Here is a 25,530-nt window from a genome sequence, read left to right as displayed (position 1 = left end):
CACTGTACACAATTTCGAAAACAGAGTTTTCGTCTTTTAAAATTGAAAAAAAAATATTCTTTCCGGAAGCTCAAAGCTAATACTAATGAAATGGGATCAAAAAGTTTACAGAGACGTTTTACACATAACACGAGCATTGTTGGCAAAATATTTATAGAATTCATTGACATTCTCTGAAAAAGCTTTAAAAAAAGAAGCTCTCCAAGGCTCAGTTGCTTAAGCTTTCACAAATAAATCTTAATTTTCCAGTCATTGAAATACGTCAGTGGATTGAAATCTATTAAGTTAAGGTAAGAAACGTTTTTCCTTTAATCTTATATGTGTAATTTCTCAAGCTAGTGTTACGCAGGTACCTTATTGTTCTCGTTAACTGTAGATAATATGAATAAACAGAAATTTTGGAGTATACGCCGATGTAGCAGAGACCCAATGACAAACAGCTCTTTCAAAACAAAAATATCTCACATAACAGAACTCGAGCTCTGAAAATTAGAATGTGATTACATAAAGTATTGAACAAATATTTAAAATTTGGGAATCATTTTAACATGGTGTTATTTCAATAAATTTTTAATAAGGACTTTTGTCATTTGACTACATTCTTTTTGTTGTCGCGTTTTGAAATGAACACGTCATACAAGATACTTTGTATTTTATGTTCCATGTCCTTCCAATCAAGTTATGATATTTTTCTTTTTTGAATAATAAATATACGTATTTGTAAGTTTGTTTTTTTTCGTGTTATGAAATCAAAGGTGAAAGTATTAAAAAAAATATTTTGAATGGTTAAAAGAATACATATATAGGCTGCTTAATTATCCGAAACTTATTGATCAAGGACTTCTTACTAGACTAAATAATTTCTTTTACGATATTTCTATTAATTTTAATCTTTGTGACTTTTGAATAGTAATTATCGATTATGCATAATTCAGAATTTCCATCAGCGGAATAGTTTCCGTTAAACACATGGTCCGGCAGGTAATAACAGGTAACACGCCTTCCTCAGCATCACAGAAGGTAACCAACCAATCAGAAACTTCCAAAGGAAATTGATTAACAAAACTAGGTAACAACATTAATGCTACCTTAAAAAGTTGGTCAGCAAAACTCAGTTATTATTTACGAGAAATTTACCATTTGAGGGGACAAGACACGTTTTATAACCCTACTTTTTTATCCTGACTCCCTCATCCAGGAGCCTGACCCAGTGGCCATGTCGTCTTACGGGTTGTACCACCCACATCAGGTAGGAAAATGATTTCTTTCCTAATTCTTGAATCTTTAATAAGGTTTTATACGTCTTCATCAAATGTTTAAAATATTAAACAGATTTTATATTAAGTGACATTGAAGTCGTTTCCTCTTTACAGATTAATCATTTACATTTTCATTAATAACTGAGTGGAAATGTTCTTACAATGATTTTATCTATTTGTAGATCGGACATTTGCATGTTCTAGTATTGTTTGATCAATTTATTTTTATTTCTTTCGGTAGTCACTTTGAAGTGAATTAATGTAATATTGAAGATTGGCGAATATAGCAAATTTTATATATCTATCTTTGATTTTAAAAGATTTCATATCACCTTAATACTTAAGTAGGCAAAAGTACATATGCATACTAGTTTCTTGCTCAACATTGTTTTTGTCAATGGATATATGGATCACGAAAATACCAAACCCTTGACGTGAGTTTTAAATTCGAATGTTTCTCTTTTTCTAATTTACATTAACGTAGTATATATGTAAAATATATATATTTCCAAAATGTTCATCTCTCTCTATATACATATTATTTATTGAATGAACCAGTGTTTGTAAATTTATTAAAGTAGGTTCAAATAAAGTACTATAGTATATACTGAACAATCACATAAATGTGTAATTCTTCCCTTCTGTCAATAAAATCACGGTTAAAATAATCTTGATTTATTAAACAAATAATCAGAGTAACAGGTGATTTATCAATTTTTGTATCTGCAAAATTATTACAACAAATCGGTGATAATTGTACGCTTAATTTCAAACATGAAAAATCCCTTATGACAAACATTTTGTTTCCCCGGAATGATTCTTTCCGGAATGGGTCTCTACGGAGCATTGCGTTAGCTAACCTCAAATAGCCAAAGTCGCTGCACTTGCAAACTGCAAATAACCACTAGCAATTAATAAACAATTATTACAGATAACCCATCCACCACGTGTCTGGAGAAATTTGTATGTTTAACAACTTATAGATTTAATCAAATTTTATAATTAATTTTGCATTTTTGTTTGTCAGTGATTAAGAATAAGGTATTATGTTGTGTTTACAGCCTGTAGGCCAACAGATTCATTATTTTTACAATGTATTTTTTATATGAAAGATTGAAATGCTGAACTTTTTTTAAGGCAGACATTCCGTATTATGTTTATTAGTGTAAAGTACAAAAATGATGCAGCTTTTTTTCAATGCATCAAGTGGCTATCTGTACATTGACAAGATCGGCACCTAGTTTTTAGATCTGTAATTGTGTCAAAGCCTATACTGGAGTTACCAGAAAATAATCAAACAAACAAAAGCGTTACACTCTATAACATACTTTTTAACATATCGTTTTAAAAATTATACTTAAACTTTGTTTAATGGTGAAAAGGTATGTCGTATAGGCTGATGCAAAAATATTAATAAGATATTGTAAACAACAGAAAATTATCTAGTTTTCATGCGCTTGCGAGCAATTGTTGTTTTTAGAGAGACAGTAGTCACCAATGATCATGGTAACGCGACTATTTATTGTGAACCAAAACAATCCTAGTAGCTAAACATATTTTTTAACCGTTTTTATCATGATATCTAAAAGTCAAATATATTTCTTTAAACAAAAAAACCAACACCGTGTATCATGATATTAAAGTCAAAACTATTTCTTCCAACAAAAACAACAAAAAAAACCGCCGTTACACATTTAAAATATATAAATATATAAAATAAATCGAGCTTTATTTTATGTACATCAACTTATGAAATCGACTGATTGGTTGAAAGCTGTTTAATACCATGACGACTTGTAGAGGCTATATCGCGATGACTGGAATAATTCGTCATGCGAACTTATAGTTCAAAGTAAGAAGTTTCCACTCCGGGAAAGTGGGATGTGCTACCCATTGTCCCTTTCTGGTTATTCTGCAGTTTTGTATACAGAAAAGGATCTTAGTTATTTCACGTGTTCATTTTATGTTGTCATAAAAATGCATAATGATATATGGCCCTAGTTTCTGTCTTCTGAGATTTTGTTTTGGCTGTTGACATATCGTTTTTAATAATCTATCTATGGTATTAACTTGTATAAAGGAAAATGAAAAAAAAAGACAGCAACCGAACAGCACATGGTAACAAAAAACAGACTTCTAGATGTTTAGTGTATATTTGTGTGAGAAACTTTCATCATATACCTCAAAATTTTATGCAGTTTTTGGTTGAATTTAGAAGCAGTTTTATCTTAATTGGATTATACCTTTTTATATATATAAAGATATCTCTTTGCCTGCAATGTTCTAGTCAGGTATGAAGCAGTTTTAAGATTTCTGATATTTAAAAAGCAGCTCTAGAAGGTTGAAATTCAGAAACAGGGGCATTTTTATCACCAGTATTTTTCTATAATCTATATTTTTCGACGAATCTGGTGTAGCTTCATGGTTTCCTGGCTATGAATAAAAATGCAAAATATGATAATCAGGAATAATTTATGATAAGAAAGCCACTGAACCAAGGGTTTATAAAGTAAATGTGAAGTAATCTTTTCATACTTTACTGATGTCATCATGACCATATTGACCACTACGGAATATTTGTCTCGCAGATGACCACGTCTATGGTCCATTTAACACAATGGTGTCCTCTTAATTCTCACCTTTCAAGACTATCACAAAATACAAATATGGACGGCTTTTACTTATCAGGCGCAGCGCGCCGGTTTTGTTTGTTGTTGTCGCTAGTGAGCATGAAATCGACTGACCCTACCGGAGCGCACCTGTTCTCCCTTGGTGTTTGTGGCGATCATATTTTCCAGCATATAGTTTTCTTTGAATTATTTGGGAACATTTTTTGTCATTTTGTCTTTTTACATTTGTAAATGCTGTGGTTTGTCCTTCGTCGATTTTATTGCACGTTGGTATAACTCTCCTATTTTCGTGATCATGATTATGATAATTTGCTCACTCTGATGTTATTCTTATATTATTATTATTGAATTTTTTTGTAACAGCTCTCATGACTATGTCAATATTCATATTTTTATATTCGGAAGTTTTTGTTTAGTGTTTGAAGGTTAGACTGTTTCTAAAATTAGCATAAATACGATCCCGGGCAGTTAAGATCGTTAAAAAGTTACAGGTCATTTTGTAAATCATATTTGCCAGAGTTTTGAAAAATGCAAAGTTATTATAACACAGTCATACAGAGTGACACTTGTTGCCTTGTTGCAGACGGCGTATTTTGCATTTTATTTTAATCATATATTTAATACCTACCGTTGGTTTAAAAAAAATAAAAATAAGTATACCTCTTTTTGTTGTTGTTCATTTTATTGAAGTACGAAAGTTAATCTATAGGAAAAGTGTTTTTTTGAATATGTATGAATTCATAGTTATCTTAAATTTTGCTCTAGTTCTGTTTATTCTATTTTTAAAGCTTTCGTGATTACAACTAACGTCTGTATGGAAAAAATGAAAATATTTGCACTACACTTGCGGAGTGTTAACTCAAATATAAATGAGTAAGATGTTATAAGCCGTAACTGTTTAATAGTAAATGACATTTTGAATTTTTAAATTAGGCAAAGAAAGGATATATACCACGAACATATCAATAATGATTGTAAATGATTCACGCCTGATTTCAATTTTATTTATATAAATAAACAATACATAAAAGTAATAAGAAAGCTAAAAAAGGAGTATGGTCAATTTCTTCTTCTTCATAAAGTCGCAACATCCAAAATATTCCCGCGAGAATTTCCGAATATTTAGACTCAGACGTATGTTTGTCATATGCTACGGCAGCCTTTTGTTAAATTTTACGATGTAACGGCACGGAACAGATGATATCCTACCACTACACCTCTGATGTAATTTTAGATGTTCATTTCTTTATTTCTATAAAAAGTTCAATCATTAAAACCATAAAACACAAATTTATGGATAAAAGAACTGAATTTGTCAACGGTACAAAGAAAAGGCTATCTTTGTATCATGTTAAATGATCCATGTTGGAGTGTGCCTAACACGAGCCGACAAAGGCCTATAGGTGTGAATCTACCGTTTGGCATTGTTTGTATAAATATATCAAAACAAGATTTTCATTCAAAACTTATAAAAACAAGCATTTAATTCATTAATGATCTGTCTAATCCAATCATAATGTCACGTCTCATTGAGCACGCACCTGTCCACTTTTCATACCGTAGCCCCTCCCACAAAATGTATAAAAACAGATCAAATTTATTGTCAACTTATTTAATAATTCAACAGTAAACAAATCAAGATGCTTTTACTACCTGAAGAGAATCTAACGGTATTTAAATATTTTTTTTTTATCAATTTTAATAATTTGAATACTTTATCTATTAAACTTATGTACATATGTAAATTTTAATATTCGTTTCTTAATAATATTAGCAAATGTAAATGAATACAATAAGTATGATTAAATCATATACTTATTTCGTAATAAAAGAAGAAAGTTTCACGGCTTTTATTTACAAGTTTTAATTGGATATTTAATATAACTCTAAATTATTTCAGACGTTGACAACGTTAGGAGGACCCCGAGATTTTTCTGGAGGTGAACATGAACAATATTTGTGGAATAAGGTAAGATTCTTATTGTTTTACTTTTAAATGAACACGTGTGTATACATGGTGTTACGTTATTTTGTGTTTGGTATAAACAAAATATTTTGGATGACTCCAGTGCTGTAGATTTATCTGAACATGCATGAAATATTTTCCGTCGGACGTAAGTCCACCTCCTTGCTGTTATTATTAATTTTTTTTAAATATAATTAAATACACACGTTAGTAATAATTACAAATACGGGAGTGACAGTTCCGTTACACAATTATGTAAAATTATCGTTTTTAGTATAAAACATTTGTCGTACGGGGATGATAAAAATTGGTATCTGTAAAACAGTTAATAGCAGGTACTTACTTTGCGCATCGTGTACAAACAAGGAAACGTTATTTTATTTAGTTTAGAGTTATTTCCCTTTGTTCGTAAAATTTAGAGACTGATTGAAGTAAAATTCTTTCATTATTCTATAGTTTCATATTAATTCTCGATAAAATAATGTATATTTAAATGAAATTTCAATCTTATATCAAATATCACTTCCTTTAAAATGTTAAAACGAATGTACCGGTACACTGAACTACAAATTGAATGTTATTCAATGTGGAAAGAAAGTAACAAAATGCAATCTTTCAAATGTTGCGATATTCAGGATAATTTTTATTACAAAAATATACGTTAACATTAACGAGAGTAAGGCGAGACTCAGACATTCGAAACCCCCTTCATGAATGTCTTAGCTGATTTTGTGAACAGAAAAGGGAGGGGGTTAAAGACATTCAAGTCTTTCCAACCAATACTTGAAAATAAACATTCTTATATAACTTATATAATTTTTTATTATTATATAACTTATTTGCGCTGCTAAGTAAATTACATTTTAGTTTGCAAAAATAGTATCATTCGAAGATCTAGGATCAAAAGTTTGTTCTGGTCGAAATAGCTCAATTCCAAATTTGTAATAGTTTTGAATATATGCGCATATAAAGCACCCATCAATTCAACAATTCCATAAATTGCTCGTATTTTATACAATGTTTAATACCTATGATTTAATTGGATTTAAAACTGTTAACACCCTTGATGCTACAGTTTAAGCAACAAGATGTACCCTAATATTCTTCATATATAAGAACAAAGGGTTCAGTGCATATAAATAAGAATTATATATTATATATTATATTTATAAATTTAATGTTAATGGAATCAGGAACAGATATACTGTTCCCAGATGGAATACAATAAAGTACAGTTTACAATTACTAATCCGGAAATAATTCTTCACTACCCATCTGGTTTTCTATTTAGATGATCGTTTGTATTCTTTTTTTTTTTTTTTTTTAAATATAATTGATTATAAGAATCTTCAAGTTACAATTAATTGTACATATTATTTTTTAGAAATAAATCCCATTTGGATTTAATACCTTTCTTTTCTTTTAGAAAAATAAAATAAGATCGATATTTTAATCGTCCCGGATGAGTTTACGAATTGACATTTCACTCCTTCCAATAGAGTTTAACCTTCGGAGAAACATGTGTTATATTTATCTGCGATCAAATTTATTGTATTGGTTTTATCCGTTATGAACAGTCGATCTGATCACGATAAAACTAACATTACTGGCGACCTGAGTGGTTTAATAGGAAAACTCATACCTGATTAGAAGAAAACGATACAAAATAATAGGGAAATTGAACATCGCCTGACATGTTACCTAGTAATAAAATACTAATTATCGACAATACAGGGCTCTAACTATCATTTTAGATCTGTCTTTCTTGATGAAACAAATATAAATCTTGAGAAATTAGAAGAACAATATAAAAATAACTGTTGACATGTGCGGGTGACAACTATTGTTAGTTCATTTTGTTTTCCCCGCATCCCTATAATTAGAACAAGCACAAGCTAAAACCAAAGGTTAAATTAAGCAAGGAAAGAAACAGTTCCACAACTTTCATTGTAAGATACGATGTATAATGAATATACACAAACTGCTTTCAAAGCTTTGCACATTTAAAAAAAGTAGACACACAACAATAGAAATATGACACAATAGGTCAAAAGGCCAAATACTATAGACGGAAATTAATACATAGAAACCATCGTCTTTTGATCTATTACTCTATAAAATGTTTGTTAATTTGGATTCGGGTCATTAGGGAGCTTTTGGTGACCTGGGGCTGGGTCCATTAGATTAATTGCTTTACTTGCTATCATCCCAGGATAGCATTAATTACATGATACATCGAGATCTGCTTCTAGGGCAAATATTACACATATCATCCATGTTTACTTAATTGTAGACTGTTGATAAATCACTGATCCAGGTAGCAACTTAAGCTTAAACGATAGTAATCTGAACTGTAGGTCTGAAGGCTTCATGGTATAAATCCAAAAGATCTCGTGTTTCCTTTTTAAGTTGCCGTACAAAACTAAAATTACTAATTTGACCCGTGTCTTTGTTCAGGAAAAGGGTCAATTGAGGCGAGAGAGAGAGATAATAATAAAGAGAAAGTTCTTAGCAATATACTACAGATGGAACATTTAAGAACTTTATTTCAGACACATAGTACAAATGTATTAACCAAAATAAAGCTATAATAAACATTCAACTATTTATATATTAATTAATACATGCTATCAAAATCTTCAGGGTATGCTATGAAATAGAAACACTTATTTGTATTATATAATGATGACGAATAAGACTTTTAATCGAGATGATTGAGAACAAGGACATTCAAATATACCCTGACCTCTTGACTTTTTAAAATATTGTTTTTGTGTCAGTTGTGTCTTTTCTTAAATCTTAAACCAATAAGGTCATTTTTTTATTAGCACAACGATCTTGCTTAGACCATCTAACATACTAGCACGCGGGTGCCAAAAAATAATAAAAGAATTTTAACTCAATCATTTTTGGTACTGTCATCGATATAAGACCTAAGACACATTTTTCTTTGCATTTCTTTACGTACTAAATATTGTTCGCTCCAAATGAATTTCGTGGACACTAAAAAAAAACTTCGACATGTTAACTAATCAAAATTTTATAAGAGAACAGTAAAATCAAGGAGGTTATATAACCTCCTTGGTAAAATAAAAACATGATTCTCTTATGGATGTGGCCTGTTATCTATTTCTTGCATGAATAGATATTTCTCGTATCACACTGCACGGAGTGTGATACGAAAATCTACGTTAATTTGATTGGCTTATCCAGCATCATAAGACGATATTACGGCATTTCTATTGGCTATTCGTTAGGTCTTTGATGACTTTCAAGGGTTAAGACGAGGTACATTTCGTCCATGGCAACGGACATATGTGATTTCTTCAATAATATACAAAACACTCACAAATTTCACCTGACAATCTTCTTTTTGTCAAATTTTATTACATTCTGAAGCGTACAAAAAGTCTTAAAATGGCTGATGTTAAAGTTTGACACCAGAAAAGGACATATGACGTCATACTGAAATGTGCAAAAGACTAGATCAACATTTCGCGGAATTTTAAATGTAACACATTGAGAGTGCTGACCATAAGAGAAATAGGTTTAACAACTTGTGAGAATTGGATATTGCTTGATATCAACTCTCGTTATTTAATTTAAATAGTAATAATAAACTCGCCGAAGTCTCGTTTATCATTATATTGAAATTAAATAACTCGAGTTGATATCAAGCGATATCCCATTCTCACTCGTTATGAAACCTATGAGTATCGACCTAAAATGTGTAAGAAAAGTGTAAAACATTTCAAAGAAACACCTGGATTTTCATTATTACCTTGCACGAAAATAAATGATTAAGTTCTCTGTTCTTGCAGAAAAAGTGGTCTGCCGAAACAATAAAATGTTTTTTTAATTAATGAAGTAATTTTTTTAGCACACACGAGTTTCCGACACTTTTGTGAAAATGTTCAGAATTTGTCATGAAATAACCAATAATTCTGGCTCTAATTTTGTATAATGTGAAGACCTCTGCGTTATATACTATGTTTAATTTGAAAGCAATTAAGATTTTTTAAGAGATATTTCAACCATTGTTTTCTGCAGATGCTATTTTCTCGTTCTTCACATTTAAATCAATTTGTAATAATACAATAAGATTTCCTTTTTCTGCGATTGAATTTTTATTCCGAAATCGCACAATTGGTATTTGAAGAGAAAAATCTATTTTTCTAGACATTAAAAAATTTAAAATATCACATTGAATATGAACATATTTGAAGTATTTTATTGCCCGTGTTTTAAATGACGGATGGGATAATGTAATTAAGTAATAAAGTAATTAAAATAATTAAAAAAATCCACATGACGGACATTTTGGTGTTGTTCTTTTTGCGGGGAAGCTCAAGGGAGTGGTTGGGCTTCAGACAAAATACAAGCATAAAATGATAACATTATTTTTCATATAAATCAAATTGCTAGCGAAGTCATTGGAATGAAGTTGTTCATTTTTCAGAGAAATTTTATGTTTTTTTTGTATTTGAATCCGATTTTCCAAAATAAATGAGTCATGGTGTTTTATATAAGGATTGGTTGAGACAAATATAATTGAGCAATTAATTGTGTTTGTAGTCACTATGTGTCTTAGAAAAAAAGAAGAAACACGAAAAAATTATGACAGCAATTTTTTATAAGCAATTTTTAAAAGAGACCGTATTTATAACTATATTATCAAAGAAAGGGGCGAGTTTCTCGTTACAAAACATCACATACTAACTAACAAAACACTGTTATTAAACTGATGGGGATAATTTATATCATTTACAAATCTCAGCAAGTGCTCGGAAATTGAAACAATTAGTTGAAAATCCAGAAGACATTTTAACTCTCGTATTACTAATATCCTTCCAATGAAATCTGATGAAGTTAATTGACGAATTGACGTGTTGTAATCTTGTTCTCGAACTTGAAACATATTTGTCAATAAAACCACAGGACAAAACTGACGGTATTAGGAATGTTACATTGTCTTTCCCGGAGTGTATTTATAAAGCAAAGGCACCCCTCCGAGATTCAAGATGAAGACAACTACCGGATGACATCTTAATTAAAATACATTACTGTCAAGTCAGTATGAAAATTTGTCAACTTTCTCAATTATTTCTTTAATTTACTCAGTACCAGCAGAAAAAAAAACGTAAGAAAAAAAAATAAGGTTAGTCAACCCGGAAAAAAATCGAATGTGAAAAGTCATAATATTTTCTGGAGAAATAAGTAATTAAAAATATATGTTCAATTTGAAAATAGACAATTAAGCACATGTTTTGACCTTAAGAACATAATGACAATTTTAAAGCACTCTAATTATGGTAATCTAACAAAATTGCTAGATACTATTTCAAAGAAACCCCATGGGTTAGAAAGAAACATTTAACAAACTGGATAATGTTTTCAAAGATACAGATTATGTGATCGATGATCTTCATCAAATCACATATTGACGGAAAATATTGCCACTACCACAGGCACTTCAACTAAAAAATAAACACCTTTATAACGTTCATCAAACAGAGCAGTTCTTAAAGAGAGCATGCGCTACTTGGAATAAAATAAAATGCCACGTGATCCAAACAGGTGCCGTACAAAACCAATATCAATTTCTATAGTACCAATTTGTATGGAGTTTGGCATTTAATAATTTTAATAGAACTGGCTTATATCAGTATAAACAATAGGCCCTAGGCCTCTGTAAACATTCTAATAGTTTGTGCCAAAATAGTGATGCTGAATAGCCAAAAATCTGTTGGAATTCATAATTCATTGAATCCAGGACATGTCCCGGGGAGGTATTCCCCACCCTACCGACCCCCGGACCGTGTGCGGTGTATGTCAACATCGTCGGTATGTATATACTATATGTTTAATGAAAGCTGATTAAGTATTCTGACCTAAACAAGAACGCTCGGTTTCATTGTTCAACATGTTTCATATTTTATGAAGTAAAGTCGCGGAAGATTGATAGTTCAAAAATATACCTGGAATTTCCCTTATAATATTTATTTTTTCCAGTTTTGCCGAAACGTTGAATAATTATAAAAAATTGAAAATAATTGAAAAAGGAAACCTTTTTAAAATGGAAGTTTATATTCCTAGTTGTTGCTGAAGATTAATTTCTTAAGGTAAAATATTTATTGGAATATCGATTTGAAAAGTGTTTAAATAAATGTTTCTTATTTATTTATTATTTCATATTTGTTCAAGGACAAAAAATTGCAAAAATTCAATATACAAACTCGCAGGAACTAAATCCGTTGAAAATATAATAAGTATGAAATTGATACATATATGTGTCAGCCTTTTATGTAAGTTTTTTTGTTTTTGTTTTTTTGTTTGGCATACTGTGATATTATTTCTATAAAAATGGTCAATAAATTTTCAAGTGAACGTATTTTGTTTTAGAATTTAAAATGTTTCTCACAAATTATTTTCAACCTTCTGTCAAATGTTTGTATATAGATCACGATTTAATACTTAAATTTAACATTTCAATTTCCCTAATGTCTATGCTTGTAAATTTAGGAATGTCTTGTCGTTATTTCGTTCTTCTTCAACTTTTTTCTTGATCGTATTTCTTTATTGGGAAGGTTGAAGAAAATTATAAATACAGCATCCCAACTTGACATACTTCAAATATATTCATTTTTAGATCTATAAAAGACATCTAAACAAATCAAAATGTTTACGACTGTTTTAAAATATTGATAAAATATTTTAAGAGTTAATAGTTATGTACAGTTTCTCACAAAGTACTACACATTTTTGACTAATCTATTTCTTTTACACTCAGTATTCTCAGTATTTTTAAATGTCATCTCCTTGTCACAAAAGCCCTCTTGCATATCACAACTTGACCACGAACTTGTCTGGATTTTTCCGCGTTAATTTATCGGGAATTTTTACAGGGGACATTTTTTGTTTGTAAGCTTTGACAAACACTTAGCAATTAAAGAATTAAGTGGTTGTCGTTTGTTGCTCTCTGTCATGTTTGTTTTTCGTTTATTGTTTCGTACATAAATCAGGCCGTTAGTTTTCTCGTTTGAATTGTTTTAAATTTGACATTTCGGGGCCTTTTATGGCTTACTGTTCGGTATGGGTTTTGCTCTTTGTTGAAGGCCGTACGGTGACCTTCTGTTGTTAACTTCTACTTTATTTGGTGTCTGGTGGAGAGTTGTCTCATTGGCAATCATACCACATTCTTCTTATTTTTTTATTTATACTTAGTTTTGCGTTTTTTGTTTTGTAATATTATAAAATTGTCCAGAGTTTTATTTCATATTTAATACATTATATATTTTAATGTATTTGCAGGGAAATTTCTTTGATGATGGTTTGCTTACACGAGCTGAAGTTTTGGCAGCAGTTGATATTTCTAAACAGTCTTCACAACAGTTGATGAAGCATGATATGTATGGGCATACGGCCGACCTTGGCGGTCATAATGTCACTCCTTCAAGGTCGCAATATCATTCTGGATTTGGACATTCAGACTCTATGTTAGAACAGCTAACATCAAGTTCCGGTATGTCTTTAGGAATGATGGACCACCATAATAATGTATCACACGGACTATCACATAATCACCATCAAATGTATCCACCGGTTTATTCGCATCCTAATTCTATGAATGGGCATAATGGCTTCCCTACTCACCATCCAGTACATCACCCTATGCACGACTCAGATTGTGACCCTCGAGAACTGGAATCGTTCGCAGAAAGATTCAAACAAAGAAGAATCAAACTAGGAGTAACACAGGCCGATGTAGGTGGTGCATTAGCAAACCTAAAATTACCTGGTGTTGGTTCATTGAGCCAGAGCACGATATGTAGATTTGAATCACTGACACTTAGCCACAATAACATGATAGCACTTAAACCAATACTACAAGCCTGGTTAGAAGGAGCCGAAAAACAAGCAAGAGAGAGACTAGAGGCTGAAAACGGAAGTTTAGCTAACGACAAGAAACGTAAACGGACTTCTATTGCTGCCCCGGAAAAGCGATCTTTAGAGGCTTATTTTGCCGTACAACCAAGACCTTCAGGTGAAAAAATTGCACAAATAGCAGAAAAGTTGGACCTCAAGAAAAATGTTGTTCGTGTTTGGTTTTGTAATCAAAGACAGAAGCAAAAAAGAATGAAATTTTCTGCAGTTACCGGTTAAAGACAGCATCCCAAAGCTAAAGCACAAAAAGTGTCTCGTATATATAGCTAATGCGTATGTTCGTGGTATAAATACTGTGCAATTATGCATTGTGACGTGCTCTGCACAAACAATGACGTCATATGCAAATTATAATTATACCGAACAAACGTTTTGATTTACTATATTATACTTTTATACAAGGTGAAAATTTCTACAAATTTGCTTGGACAGCAAATATATATACATATATAGTGTGAACATAATTTTTACCATTTCATTGTACATAAACATAATTTAAGTTATTTATTTATTAACATTATTTTTGTTTTGTTAACTTTTAAACGTAGATGCTAAACAGTTTTGATGACGTTGTGATGTTTAATAATACATCTCATAACATGAACATGTAAGAAAAACTCCATGAAAAAACAAATTCATACGTCATTTTTCAATATAAAATCTAGTCATTTAGAGTATTCACAGAGTATTCAATTCACAATGAGCTTTAATCAAAAGACAGCGGCGAAATATAACAACTATGTATAATGTAAATGCATTAAGATATCAAAAATACTTTCAAGTTTAAAAACTATAATTGCAGACATATTGTATTTCTTGGTATTTTTTTGTCTGATTGTTTTTTGAGCAGATACATTTGTCACCAATGTGATACAATATAATCCCGTTTCTGTGTCATTATTAGATTACTAACAGACGCTAGTCTCTTATTCTTAGCTATCTAATTAATTTAAAAACATGCGATATTTATGTTATTGGACCTGACGCCTGTAGCAAGTTGACATTTTCATGATATTTCATTCACTGCTATGTGTTTGGGGTCTTTTGAGACCAATTCAGATCTCATATTATTGTTTCAAACTCGAATGGATTACAATGCAAGTAAAATGCAGTATTTTTATTTCATCAAAAGCTGAAGAAGTTTTTTTTCCAAATGTATGCCAGAAAACGTCTACTCGTGAATATATGTATATGCTAACGGATTAACTCAAATAAAAAAATGGAGAGTATGAAAATATACGTTTAAGGGACATATGTTCTTTTAAATAATTCGTCGTATACTTGAAAAAAACTATTTAGGCTTCAGATAAATATTTTAAAAAGTTTTTGTTAGTTTTGCAAATATATCTAAGGAATATAAATTTGGATGAAAATTTAAAAAAAAAGAACAAACTTTTCTTGATATTCTTATTTCAAGTGGTGTATTCATAGGACAATTTTCATTTGAAAGATCGTTCTTTGGAAAGTTTTCTTTTTCAAACTGATGAGTTTGACCGTTAATAGCGTTTGTTACAATGTTTCCAAGATCTGATTGTTTGATTGATAATCTTTGTAGGAACAAGATATAATTATCTAATGACAATGCGATCATAATGTAATTGAGATCGTAAACACAGTAAATTCATCACTTTTACTCCGACAATTCAATTGTTGACCGCCATTGATTTTCCGGAAGTGTGTCCGGAAGCGATTTCTGTCATTATGTTCACCTGCAATGCATTAGAACAATTTGTTACAAAGAGCCATTGAGCTTTTGTGGTTGTATTGATCATCTAATGTTTAATTTTTATGTCTCAATTTTTTACGTTTACAAACTATAAAATCAATGGAGTTTTCATTGTTACTGAAAAATAAAGTATTTAAATGTATAAAATGTTTTCTTTCTTTACAAACTGATATATACTAACATACATGGGCGTACACGGGAAAGTTTTACTTAACCTTTTCCTGTTTAATCCTTCAAATATGCATTTAATGATGAGAAGAAGACAAATATTGTTCTTTCACTGATTGCTTCATGGAAAATAAACAAAGATAGACACAGTTCAAATGGAATGACATTAAAAAGTGCAAAGCATGTAAGGTATTGATTTTCAGTATTTTTATGACTTATTGGAGTCATTTGAAAAAGTAAAAATGCCAAACTCTAGACATTTAAACAAACATATTATATAAAAAAATACAAAGGTAACTTGCATATTTTAAGCAATTTGAAATAGATCTAAGAGACTGTGAATTAGTTATAGACATGATTTATAACATTCTTTTCTTAAATTCTCCGGTGTTCAATGGACACTAAAGTTCCAGCACGAGGGACAAAGTTCACTTTAGACGAATTTGGCAATACTTCACGTCCGTTATGGTCATATATTTACTCACGTGTTTAGATATGTATAAGTCTTAGCTTAAAAAAACAAAAACAAAAAAATCACGGGACCCTCTTGAAAGCACTAATTTCAAAGATGAATATATACTCGCCGCAACATGTCCTTTTTGAGCTAAGACGGCGTAAAGAAAACACTAATCAATTAATACATGTGATATACATTTAAAATGATTATTTTGTACATAAATTAGGCCGTTAGTTTTCTCGTTTGAATTGATTTACATTTGTCATTTCGGGGCCTTTTATAGCTGACTATGCGGTATAGGTTTCACTCATTGTTGAAGGCCATACGGTGACCTATAGTTGTTAATTTCTGTGTCATTTGGTATCTTGTGGAGAGTTGTCTCATTGGCAATCATTCCAAATCTTCTTATTTTTATATATCATAAAGTAAACAATCTAAACAAACAACTTTTCCAGAAACAATTGAGTTATACTTGTTAATGACTGCATGTGGTTATGAAGAAGTCAGCATACTAAAGCCGCAAGTCTTACTATAGACATATGCATCAGTATTATTTTCTAATTATATACACCATTACAACTCGTTACAACCAAACGGACTATCCAAATAAAGGACAAATTCATATAATCATAATGTAATATATATGATGATATGGTATGGTTGCCATCTACCAACCAAACACCAAATGACAAGAATGTGAACAACTATACAGGTCACCGAACCCTTCAACAATGAGCAAATCTCATACCGTACTGAAAGTTATTAAAACCATAGGAATACGAAATATAAAACAATACAAATTGAAAACCAACGGTCTATTTCTATACTTAGAAAATAAATTGAAAAAACCCAGACACAACTTGTATACATGGAAAGTGTATGTGTCAGATAAAGAAAATGAGTTATTATGCATTTATTCAATCTTTTAACATATTTAATTGTTTTTCTGTTTTCACCAGTAAAATCAATGTTGAATTATAACTTTACGATTTATATATATTTACAGTTTTGGGTCTTGTTTGCAGGCAGTACATTTTGGTCTATATATTGAAGGTATTTTCCCATTCACAACAGTTATTGGAAACGAATCTTTTGGACCATTTCTACAGTAACTGTTGTTTCAGATATTCAGATATTCTTATCTATCACATCCGAAAGTCTTACATCGTTTAAAAATACAAAAAGAGGGTGTACTGTAAATATTTGTTTGGTTGTTGGATTTTAAGGCCACTATCGTCGACCTTGGCGATCTGTTTTTATTGATGGAGGAAGCCGGAGTACCATTACAGAACCATCGAGCTTCAGCAGTAAAAACTGATAATTATTGAAAACTAAGATCGGAAGATTCATCATGTTCAGCCTATAAAAGTAATATATCGGTTGTCCACTCTTGACCAAAAATTTGCCAGCTGCGGAATCGTATTTTCTGAATGATTTACATTATTTACTAATACTGATATGTGGCAGAGTCTTTATACATTAATATCAAATAAATAGGCCGAAAACATAAAGCTGAAGGCACAATACAAACCAAAGCCCTAGAACGACAAAATCACTGGTACCTCATTTGTTAAATTGTGTTAAAAGGTTGATTCGGGAAATATTCCTTTACAACGGTTTAATTCTTTTAAAGGCAACCAATGATTCCTAGGTTTAAATGTCTATTGTGATAATTTGTTTTAGAAGAGATGTCTTTCACATATATATAATTTTTAATTGGAAACACATATAACTTATACAATTGCTAATTTTATATACCTAACAAACATATGTTTGATTGGCTATTAACCTTTGGTTTCACTGAGAAGTATATGTGCAATAACCTTAGTAAAAATATAGTAATGATAAATTGTAATAATAACATAATAAAGGAAGTACCCCCTCGAAAAAACAAAACTAACAACAAACAAACAAAACTTTGTAAGATAGGACGCACATGTATTCAACAGCAATCAAGGAACGGTCATAACATACCATATATGTATGAAAGAAGACAGCAAGACAGTAACCCAACAACTCAAACAACTAGAAAATCAACAGTATAGACAGTGTTCTTCACATTATGTTAGACTCTTAATCATCCCATTCTAAAACGATGTGAATAAAGTTACAGAGACTAACCCTCGGAAATTCCATTAACATCAGATTCGCTTATAAGAAAAACAGAACCAGACCGGTCGACGATCCCGGAAAAGGACACGAATTAACACACAACGGGTCAAACTTGACCTCTGGACCCGTCGATTTCAACCGCTACAAATGGAATAACAAACTGCACGTCAAAGGAACGACCACATAATAAAATGAGCACATGTTGAACAGTTTAATCAATAAAAACGTAAAAAGACCTCAAAGAGAAGCAAACAATATTAACAATACCACATCAAAGTATTCTAAGTGACTAAAGCAGACTCGAATCACCTAACCTGTTGGTATGCAGTGTGGGAGACACAACGTGAAAAACAATAAAACTTATATATTTTGAATGGACGGATATTAAGTTTCGAGGTTGTTCGTGAAATGCTTTTTTATTCAAACCGATTATGAAGTTTTATAGAAAAAGGCCAAAGTTGGATAAAAATCTGTCTTAATTCTACTAAATTTAAGCTTGTTTTTCCCATAAGCATTTTATGCCAAATGAACAGTTTTTAGCACGTTCCATTAATATGATATTATCGTCATGTCATAATGTCTCTGATTAAAAATAGCAGACACTTTAATGTTAAATGTGAAAATATTGCTCATTACTTTTAAAAGTAATTCAAATGATTAAATGAATTGATGTAGTACAACATTCTGTCAATAAGTTTAATGATAATATTATATTTGTATGGAAGGCTGTTTCGTCAATTCCCAGGTGTTGTCAGATGCATTAATGGAACCTTCCTGAAGGGTTAAATTCCGTTATCTCTCGATATTACAATGAAAATCATAGGTTTTATTACAGTCTTAATTGGTGATAAGTTTGTATTATAGGAAATCATAATTGATATGTACAAAATTGTATGTGAAACATTTGAAATTTTTAATCGGTGGAATCAAACTAGTTTGAAAAACTTTCTACTTCATCAACTTATGTTGGGTCGATACCGCTGCTGATAGACTGTTAGTCCCCGAGGGAAAGATCAGCTAGTTCGCGAGGGAAAGATCAGCTAGTCCCCGAGGGAAAGATCAGATCAGTAGACAGTGCTTCGCACTGCGTGAATTATAAAAAAAACTATTTTAAAATTCATCGTTGATAAATTACGGAATTCCAAGGTTCCAAGGCAACTCCCTCAGGCAAAGTTGATCTTAGATTAATTTGGCTATTCTTTTAAAGTCCCATTCTGTGTTGAAATGCATCGTCATTGATATGGCCATAATTATATATCAACTGCTTACAAAACTTTGAGTTTTTCGAACACTACAAGAATTTTCTGCATTAGGAATATATTACCTTAGCTGTATTTGGCCAAAAATCTCGGAATTTGAGTCCCCAATGCTTTTCAACTTCGTACTTTATTTGGATTTTTTAACTTTGTTGATTCGAGCGTCACTGATGAATCTTTTTTTAGACGAAACGTGCGTCTGGAGTATAAAATTTTGAGCCTCGTATCTATGATGAATTTATTTGGTTGTGTAGCTCCTAACGTATTCTATATCCTGAATTTTCATGTGTTTAGGATTTAGCGTTCTTGATGAAGGCAAATCTAGAAAATCGATTCGTACGCATGAAATTTAAAAAATGTTACTTTTCATTATATTTGTTTGCTTTATCATATGTAATATACGTTCAGCTTGCGGCTTTAAATTTAGTGTGTTATAGTAGTCTCAGGTTTAAACAATATTTTATTTTTTAAAAGTGCACAAATTACAATTATACAATAGAAATACGGGGATTCGGAAACAAGAAGAACTTAAATAAATCCGTCTCCCTTAACAAAATGACAACATTGGGAGCATTAGTATAAAGAAACCCGCTGTAATGGCTTTAAATTTAGGTAATCAGAACTAGGTATTTTCTTTTAAAATCGATATGTTTTTATATCCTAAATGAATAAAGTTAGTATCAAAAACAATAATCATGAAATAAAAAGATTCAGGAAAAATATTTAGGGTTTGAAACTTCTGTTCATACGTGTTCTAAACTACCGAAAAGGTCTCAGTGAAATTCTTTTTTTCACTAATAAACATTTTCAAGAGGACTTTTACAGTCATTTATTTTTAATGTTCAATTATTTAAAAGTTTCACTTGTTTCATTTTTAATGGAATAAAAATAAATGACATTTTCTGGGTAGTAATTGCCGAGTGATGTATATCTCAGGTACATTCACTTTGTCGCTGGATCTTGTCGGCTCTTAATAACACAGACTGCAAATACACCAATAACAATGAAAGAATGATCATTATAGTTAGTACCTGTTCCGTTTGATGGTATTATACTTGTTTGATGTTGCGAATTTCTGATCAAAGTATTGATAGAAAAACTTAATGAGGGGTTTACATAAGTAGAACAAGTGCAGGATGTAGTAATTGTAGCGAGTAACGGTACCACTGAATAAACAGGTGTTCAATATACCTGTTTTGTGATACTTTGCCATACACCTGTGATTTTTCTTTTCTTCTCAATTTTCTAAACCATCGGAGCGATCGATTCAATCTTTCTTTTTGCTCTAGATGTTAAAATTTTACCCGGTTCAGTTGGCTCACAGCAGCATATGGTTTGTTGGTCATAGGTTAGACTGAAACTCATGTTAGCGCGTGCCACATTGCCATTCTTGGATTACATTAACAAATGACTTTATCAATATCGACTTTATATTCACAATACATAGTTGAATAGAACTATCATTTCTATTTGTTCTTATCTATAATTGCAATTTAATCAAAAATCGCAACGGGATTAAAATTTCATTTGTCGGTATATTATCTTTTGTTGCTAAAGTGCCAATCGTCCAAATTTTAAGTCTTGAAAACATGGTTTTAATAGTGTTATTAATAAATAATAAGTATTAATAAATCTATTAATCGCCGTTAAATTATATTATTTGTTGATGCAAACAGAGTGGTTAAATACAGTATTATGCTAGTCGAAAGAGAACAATACTGGCAATTAATAATTAAGCAAAGACTAAATTAGCCATATATTTACAAACAATTTTAATACACAACCAAGTGCACAAGATTACTATTAGTAATACTATTAAAAGCATTACAATCACTAAACGCAGTTTGTTCAAATGTCATTGAGCGAATTAGATAATAATGTTACATACTTGTAGTTAAAATGTTCGAATAATGATATATAAATAAAACTACACATATAGTTTTAGAGTGAATGCGCCTGGTGAAAAAAAAAAATTAAAATGGTCAAATCTTTATAAAATATAGTAACGGTCAATCCGTCCCCGAAATTAACTTGTCTTCTGTAAGAGTAAAATGCTAGTACACCAGAAAAAAAGATATTATTTTTCGAACAGAATGATATTCGTAAATTGTGTTTGAGAGTTTATATTTCATCTACCGTAAGGTTTATGTGTTCAACGGTGCTTCGAATTTTTATCTGCTAAAAAAACAACAACAAAAATACAAAAAAAAAACAACAGAAATAGAAAACGAACACTATACATTTTTTCATTGACTATAATTGATGGGATTTCTAAGACATGCTGGGAAACAACATAGCAAACATTTTAAATTTTGGGCCTTTTCGGGAAGTTTTTTCTGAAAAGTATTGCCACAATTTTTTAACCAACATAAACGATATTGTTTGCCAAATAATCCCGAACTTAGCAAGTACTAATATAATATCTATGCTAATGTGTCACGTTTACATACTGATACAATGTTACGACGAACATCACATGATCCTTTTTCTCAACATTGGCCACAAAAAAGTACCCAAGTTTTAGAATATAATTCAAGAAAGACGATTTCAATTTTCCTATTGTGAATTTCTCATTCTTGGACAAGAGAATATCCCATAAACGACGTGTTTGTTTTACGATACGTTAGAGCTTTCTGTTATAACACATACATTGTAAGTAGTGCATTTCATAATCGTTTTGGAGGTTTGATTTAAATTGCATACACATGATGCTAGTTCAACAGGAAAATACTTCCCATTTGGCTCCGTTGATCAGGATACATCCCTTTTGGCTCCGTTGATCAGGATTCATCCCTTTTTAAATCATACACATATTTTGATATTATCTTTTATCTTACACGATTCTGTATTCTGCCAATCTTTTATAATCTTATTTGTATAATGCCTGAAGCAGCTAAAAACAATATTATAATGAATGCATAAGTGAAAGAATCATATTAACTCTATTTTTATAGGAATAAACATATAAAAAGGAAAAGGCTACCTTATCACTAATGATTGATAAACTCAGATTCTTGTCTCTATTTCAAACGACACATTAATTGAGCGGTTAAGGAAATATTGACGGAAGCTGAGGAAATTACGAACATAAATACAAGACAATATGTCTCAATAGCATTTTTAAAATACAATTGACAGTTAATTATATTCTCTTGTAACAATAAAGAGCACGTGCAGTTATCGTGTAAATCGTAAAGACCATTATGATAAAAAGCCAATATTAAAATGTAAAAATTAACATGTTAACTAATTTTAACAGTTAACCTTTTTTTTCACTTTTGAAACAGGAAGCAACATAGATTAATTGTAAAGTAAACGCTAATTCGTTTCAGTAATTATATCAATTACATTAAAACATTTTTTTATTTGATTTGTTGGATAATATGTGCGCAAAATTTCCGTATGAATATCGTCTGTGTCAAATTTCCGTGTCAAATTTGTATGATTTGATATTTCATTTAATTCCATTTTTTTCATGTAGTAGTTAATTTATTATGAACATATTTTCATAAATTAAAAAAAAAAATAACTTGAAACACCTTTTAAAGAATATTTGATTTAATTTTAACACCTGATGTTTATCGAGTTATTAATTATTCACCACCCAATGATTAGTTTGACTTTTTTAGCAACATATTACCCTAATGGTTAAACTACATGGTCGTTATGAAATATAGTTGAATGAACTGTAAAGATATGCTTAAACTTTGTAGTCGATGATGAGGTACTATTTAAGTACCATTGGAGTATACTGCCACATCACAGATTTCCTACCGAAGGTCGGTGGTTCTCTCCGGCTTCCTCTACCCGAAATAGCCATTGTGTTGAAAGTGGTGTTAAACACCAAAATTAACCAATCAATCACAACAGAATGTACATCATCAGCCAGTACGTAAATTGTTAAACAGTTAAACCCCGATACAGTTTTCATGCAAAATTAATTCTAGTGTACCTTCATTTAATATGACGGGGAAATCCCCTGATCAATGGAGAACATGGGGACATTGAGGTGCTCATTTTGAAGTTTAATATTTCTCTTTTTATTTAAATTAGAATGATTTATGATAAAAACAATTTCGCAATTTATACTTCAAAATGTTGTAATGCTAAAACCTCATCAAAATTACCAGTCTTAGAATTTAGTATGCCAGATAATACTTATCATTGACGCTCGAATCAAAACAGTTGAAAGGCCACAATACTCCAAAGTTTATAATTCTATGATGACGCGTTCGACATCGACCCATTAAATAATAAGCATTGTGGCGACCACATAATTTTCGGTATAGGAAAATTTTTCTGGGGTTATTGATGTGAAAACTTGACTGCTGACTCACAAACTTAACTCATAAGTCCACTGGGCTGATTTACTCACACACTAAAAAAAAGCTCGGAAGTTTGTGAATGCAACATAAATCTACTTTCATTCAGTTTGTGAGTTAATCGGTCCAGTTGACAGATTAATAACCTCTGGAACGTAATTTTTTCTTTAATTTTCACCTTTCTTGGAATGTTAAGATTCCATTCATATGTATTGCGCATGACACTGAGTGAAATCGACAGAGTGTATTTATATAGGTAACGAACGTAGTTTCAGCCACATGGACCAAGGAAAGTGACTTTCAAGGGCCAATCACATTTAAGCATTTATTGCTATTCAAATCATTTAATTATCAAAACATGCAATTTAAGCATGTTTGTTTTCAAACAAAACATGACAGTATTGGCTATATTTCTATGTCCGTTATAGTCTGCAATATGGTATTATTTCTATCAACTGTTCATGTTCTTCGATGTATACATACGTAGTATGATCGTCATCTAGCAAGGAATTCAACCCCAACTGACGTAGGCATGATAGGGCCCATTGTTGAAGGTCGTGCGGTGACCTATAGGTGTTAAAATCCACAGCAGTTGAACTCTGGTAGATACCAAACCACCTTACTTTTATAATGATAAGATCGTTTCCTGATATTTTTTATTTCATCTGGAACACCATATCAAAATGCAACGATTAAAAAAAACAAACAAATGAAATTGAGATCCTTTTACTTCTAAACAACAGTTGAACTTTTCTGTTTCTGTTTTGAATGAGTTGATGTTTCTGTCCTGTTTCATTTTGTGTTTTCGGTTTTTGATGCGAATGTGATACAAGTGATACAGAAGCTCAATAACATTATAAAAAATACATTCTGGTTTTGTTGTGCAAGGTTGCTGTCACAGTGACGTATAAACAATCTGTCCTTATACTTATCCCGAGATCAATAAAAAAGATACCAAAATTGAGGGTCAATGGAAATGGTACGTTCTTCAAAAAAGATCAACCGTGATGCAAGAAAGGCGTAAAAGCAAGACTGTAGATGGAAAAAGATGATATATTTGAAAGGCAACAAACCAATTAACGAACAGAGATTTTGGCAATCTTCCTAAACGAGGAATATAATTTGATGTTCCAATTCTGACCGGACGTGAATGCGTATCTATATATCCCGTACAACCCAACTGTCACCCTATTTCAAAATAGGTTTTACTACCATGCATTCTATAACAAATTCAACAGTTGGGGCCAAAATCATTAACAAAAAGAGATAGACAAACCACTAAACACTTTACAAAACCGCAAGACCTAGAAACACAAACTCTAGCAGAAAGGAGAAGTGCAGATCAGATGTCCCGGAAGGGAAAGCAGTTCATGTTCGAATGGCATCCGCCGTTATGCCTTCGACAAAGAAGGAAGGACGAAATTGGTGTGACGATATACAGGAGATTTTCTTGGTCATCTGTAATCTGTGATGCAGATTTCACGTAACGTTGAATAACTTTATGATGGCGTTCGTTAAACTTTCGAAGAGCTGATTTCAACTTCAAACTATACAACCATTCGTTTTATATCTTTCTTGTAGGCAGGAATTTTTAGCCTCAGTCAAAAATGCCATTATAGGAAACTCAAGCCCTAGAATATGGTATTAACTGGCATATATTTACTTCATATGCAGATGTTGATGGAATGTT

General features: G+C 31.1%; 1 protein-coding gene across 2 annotated transcripts; it reads left to right on the top strand.

Moving 5' to 3' along the window:
- The first annotated feature begins 1,082 nt into the window (after positions 1 to 1,082).
- On the top strand, positions 1,083 to 15,666 carry LOC127715664 (inhibitory POU protein-like). Of its 2 annotated transcripts, none has more exons than XM_052221826.1 (3): positions 1,083 to 1,249; positions 5,790 to 5,858; positions 13,167 to 15,666. In XM_052221826.1, the coding sequence occupies exons 1-3, from the start codon at positions 1,217 to 1,219 to the stop codon at positions 14,016 to 14,018; spliced, it is 954 nt and encodes a 317-aa protein (XP_052077786.1). In that variant the 5' UTR covers positions 1,083 to 1,216; the 3' UTR covers positions 14,019 to 15,666. The 2 variants fall into 2 exon arrangements, with proteins under 2 accessions (XP_052077786.1, XP_052077787.1); XM_052221827.1 differs by lacking the exon at positions 1,083 to 1,249 and adding an exon at positions 5,490 to 5,559.
- Positions 15,667 to 25,530: the final 9,864 nt, after the last annotated feature.

The sequence above is a fragment of the Mytilus californianus genome, unplaced genomic scaffold (assembly GCF_021869535.1).
Source record: "Mytilus californianus isolate M0D057914Y unplaced genomic scaffold, xbMytCali1.0.p SCAF_9, whole genome shotgun sequence".
In the NCBI taxonomy this organism is placed as follows: Eukaryota; Metazoa; Mollusca; class Bivalvia; order Mytilida; family Mytilidae; genus Mytilus; species Mytilus californianus.
This window is presented reverse-complemented; position numbering and strand designations above follow the sequence as displayed.

Excerpts from the sequence above, each read along its gene's own strand:
- LOC127715664 (XM_052221826.1), top strand. The coding sequence starts at position 1,217 with ATGTCGTCTTACGGGTTGTACCACCCACATCAG. Across the intron at positions 1,250-5,789 it reads GGTTGTACCACCCACATCAG|ACGTTGACAACGTTAGGAGG; the intron begins GTAGGAAAATGA and ends AAATTATTTCAG. Across the intron at positions 5,859-13,166 it reads AACAATATTTGTGGAATAAG|GGAAATTTCTTTGATGATGG; the intron begins GTAAGATTCTTA and ends ATGTATTTGCAG.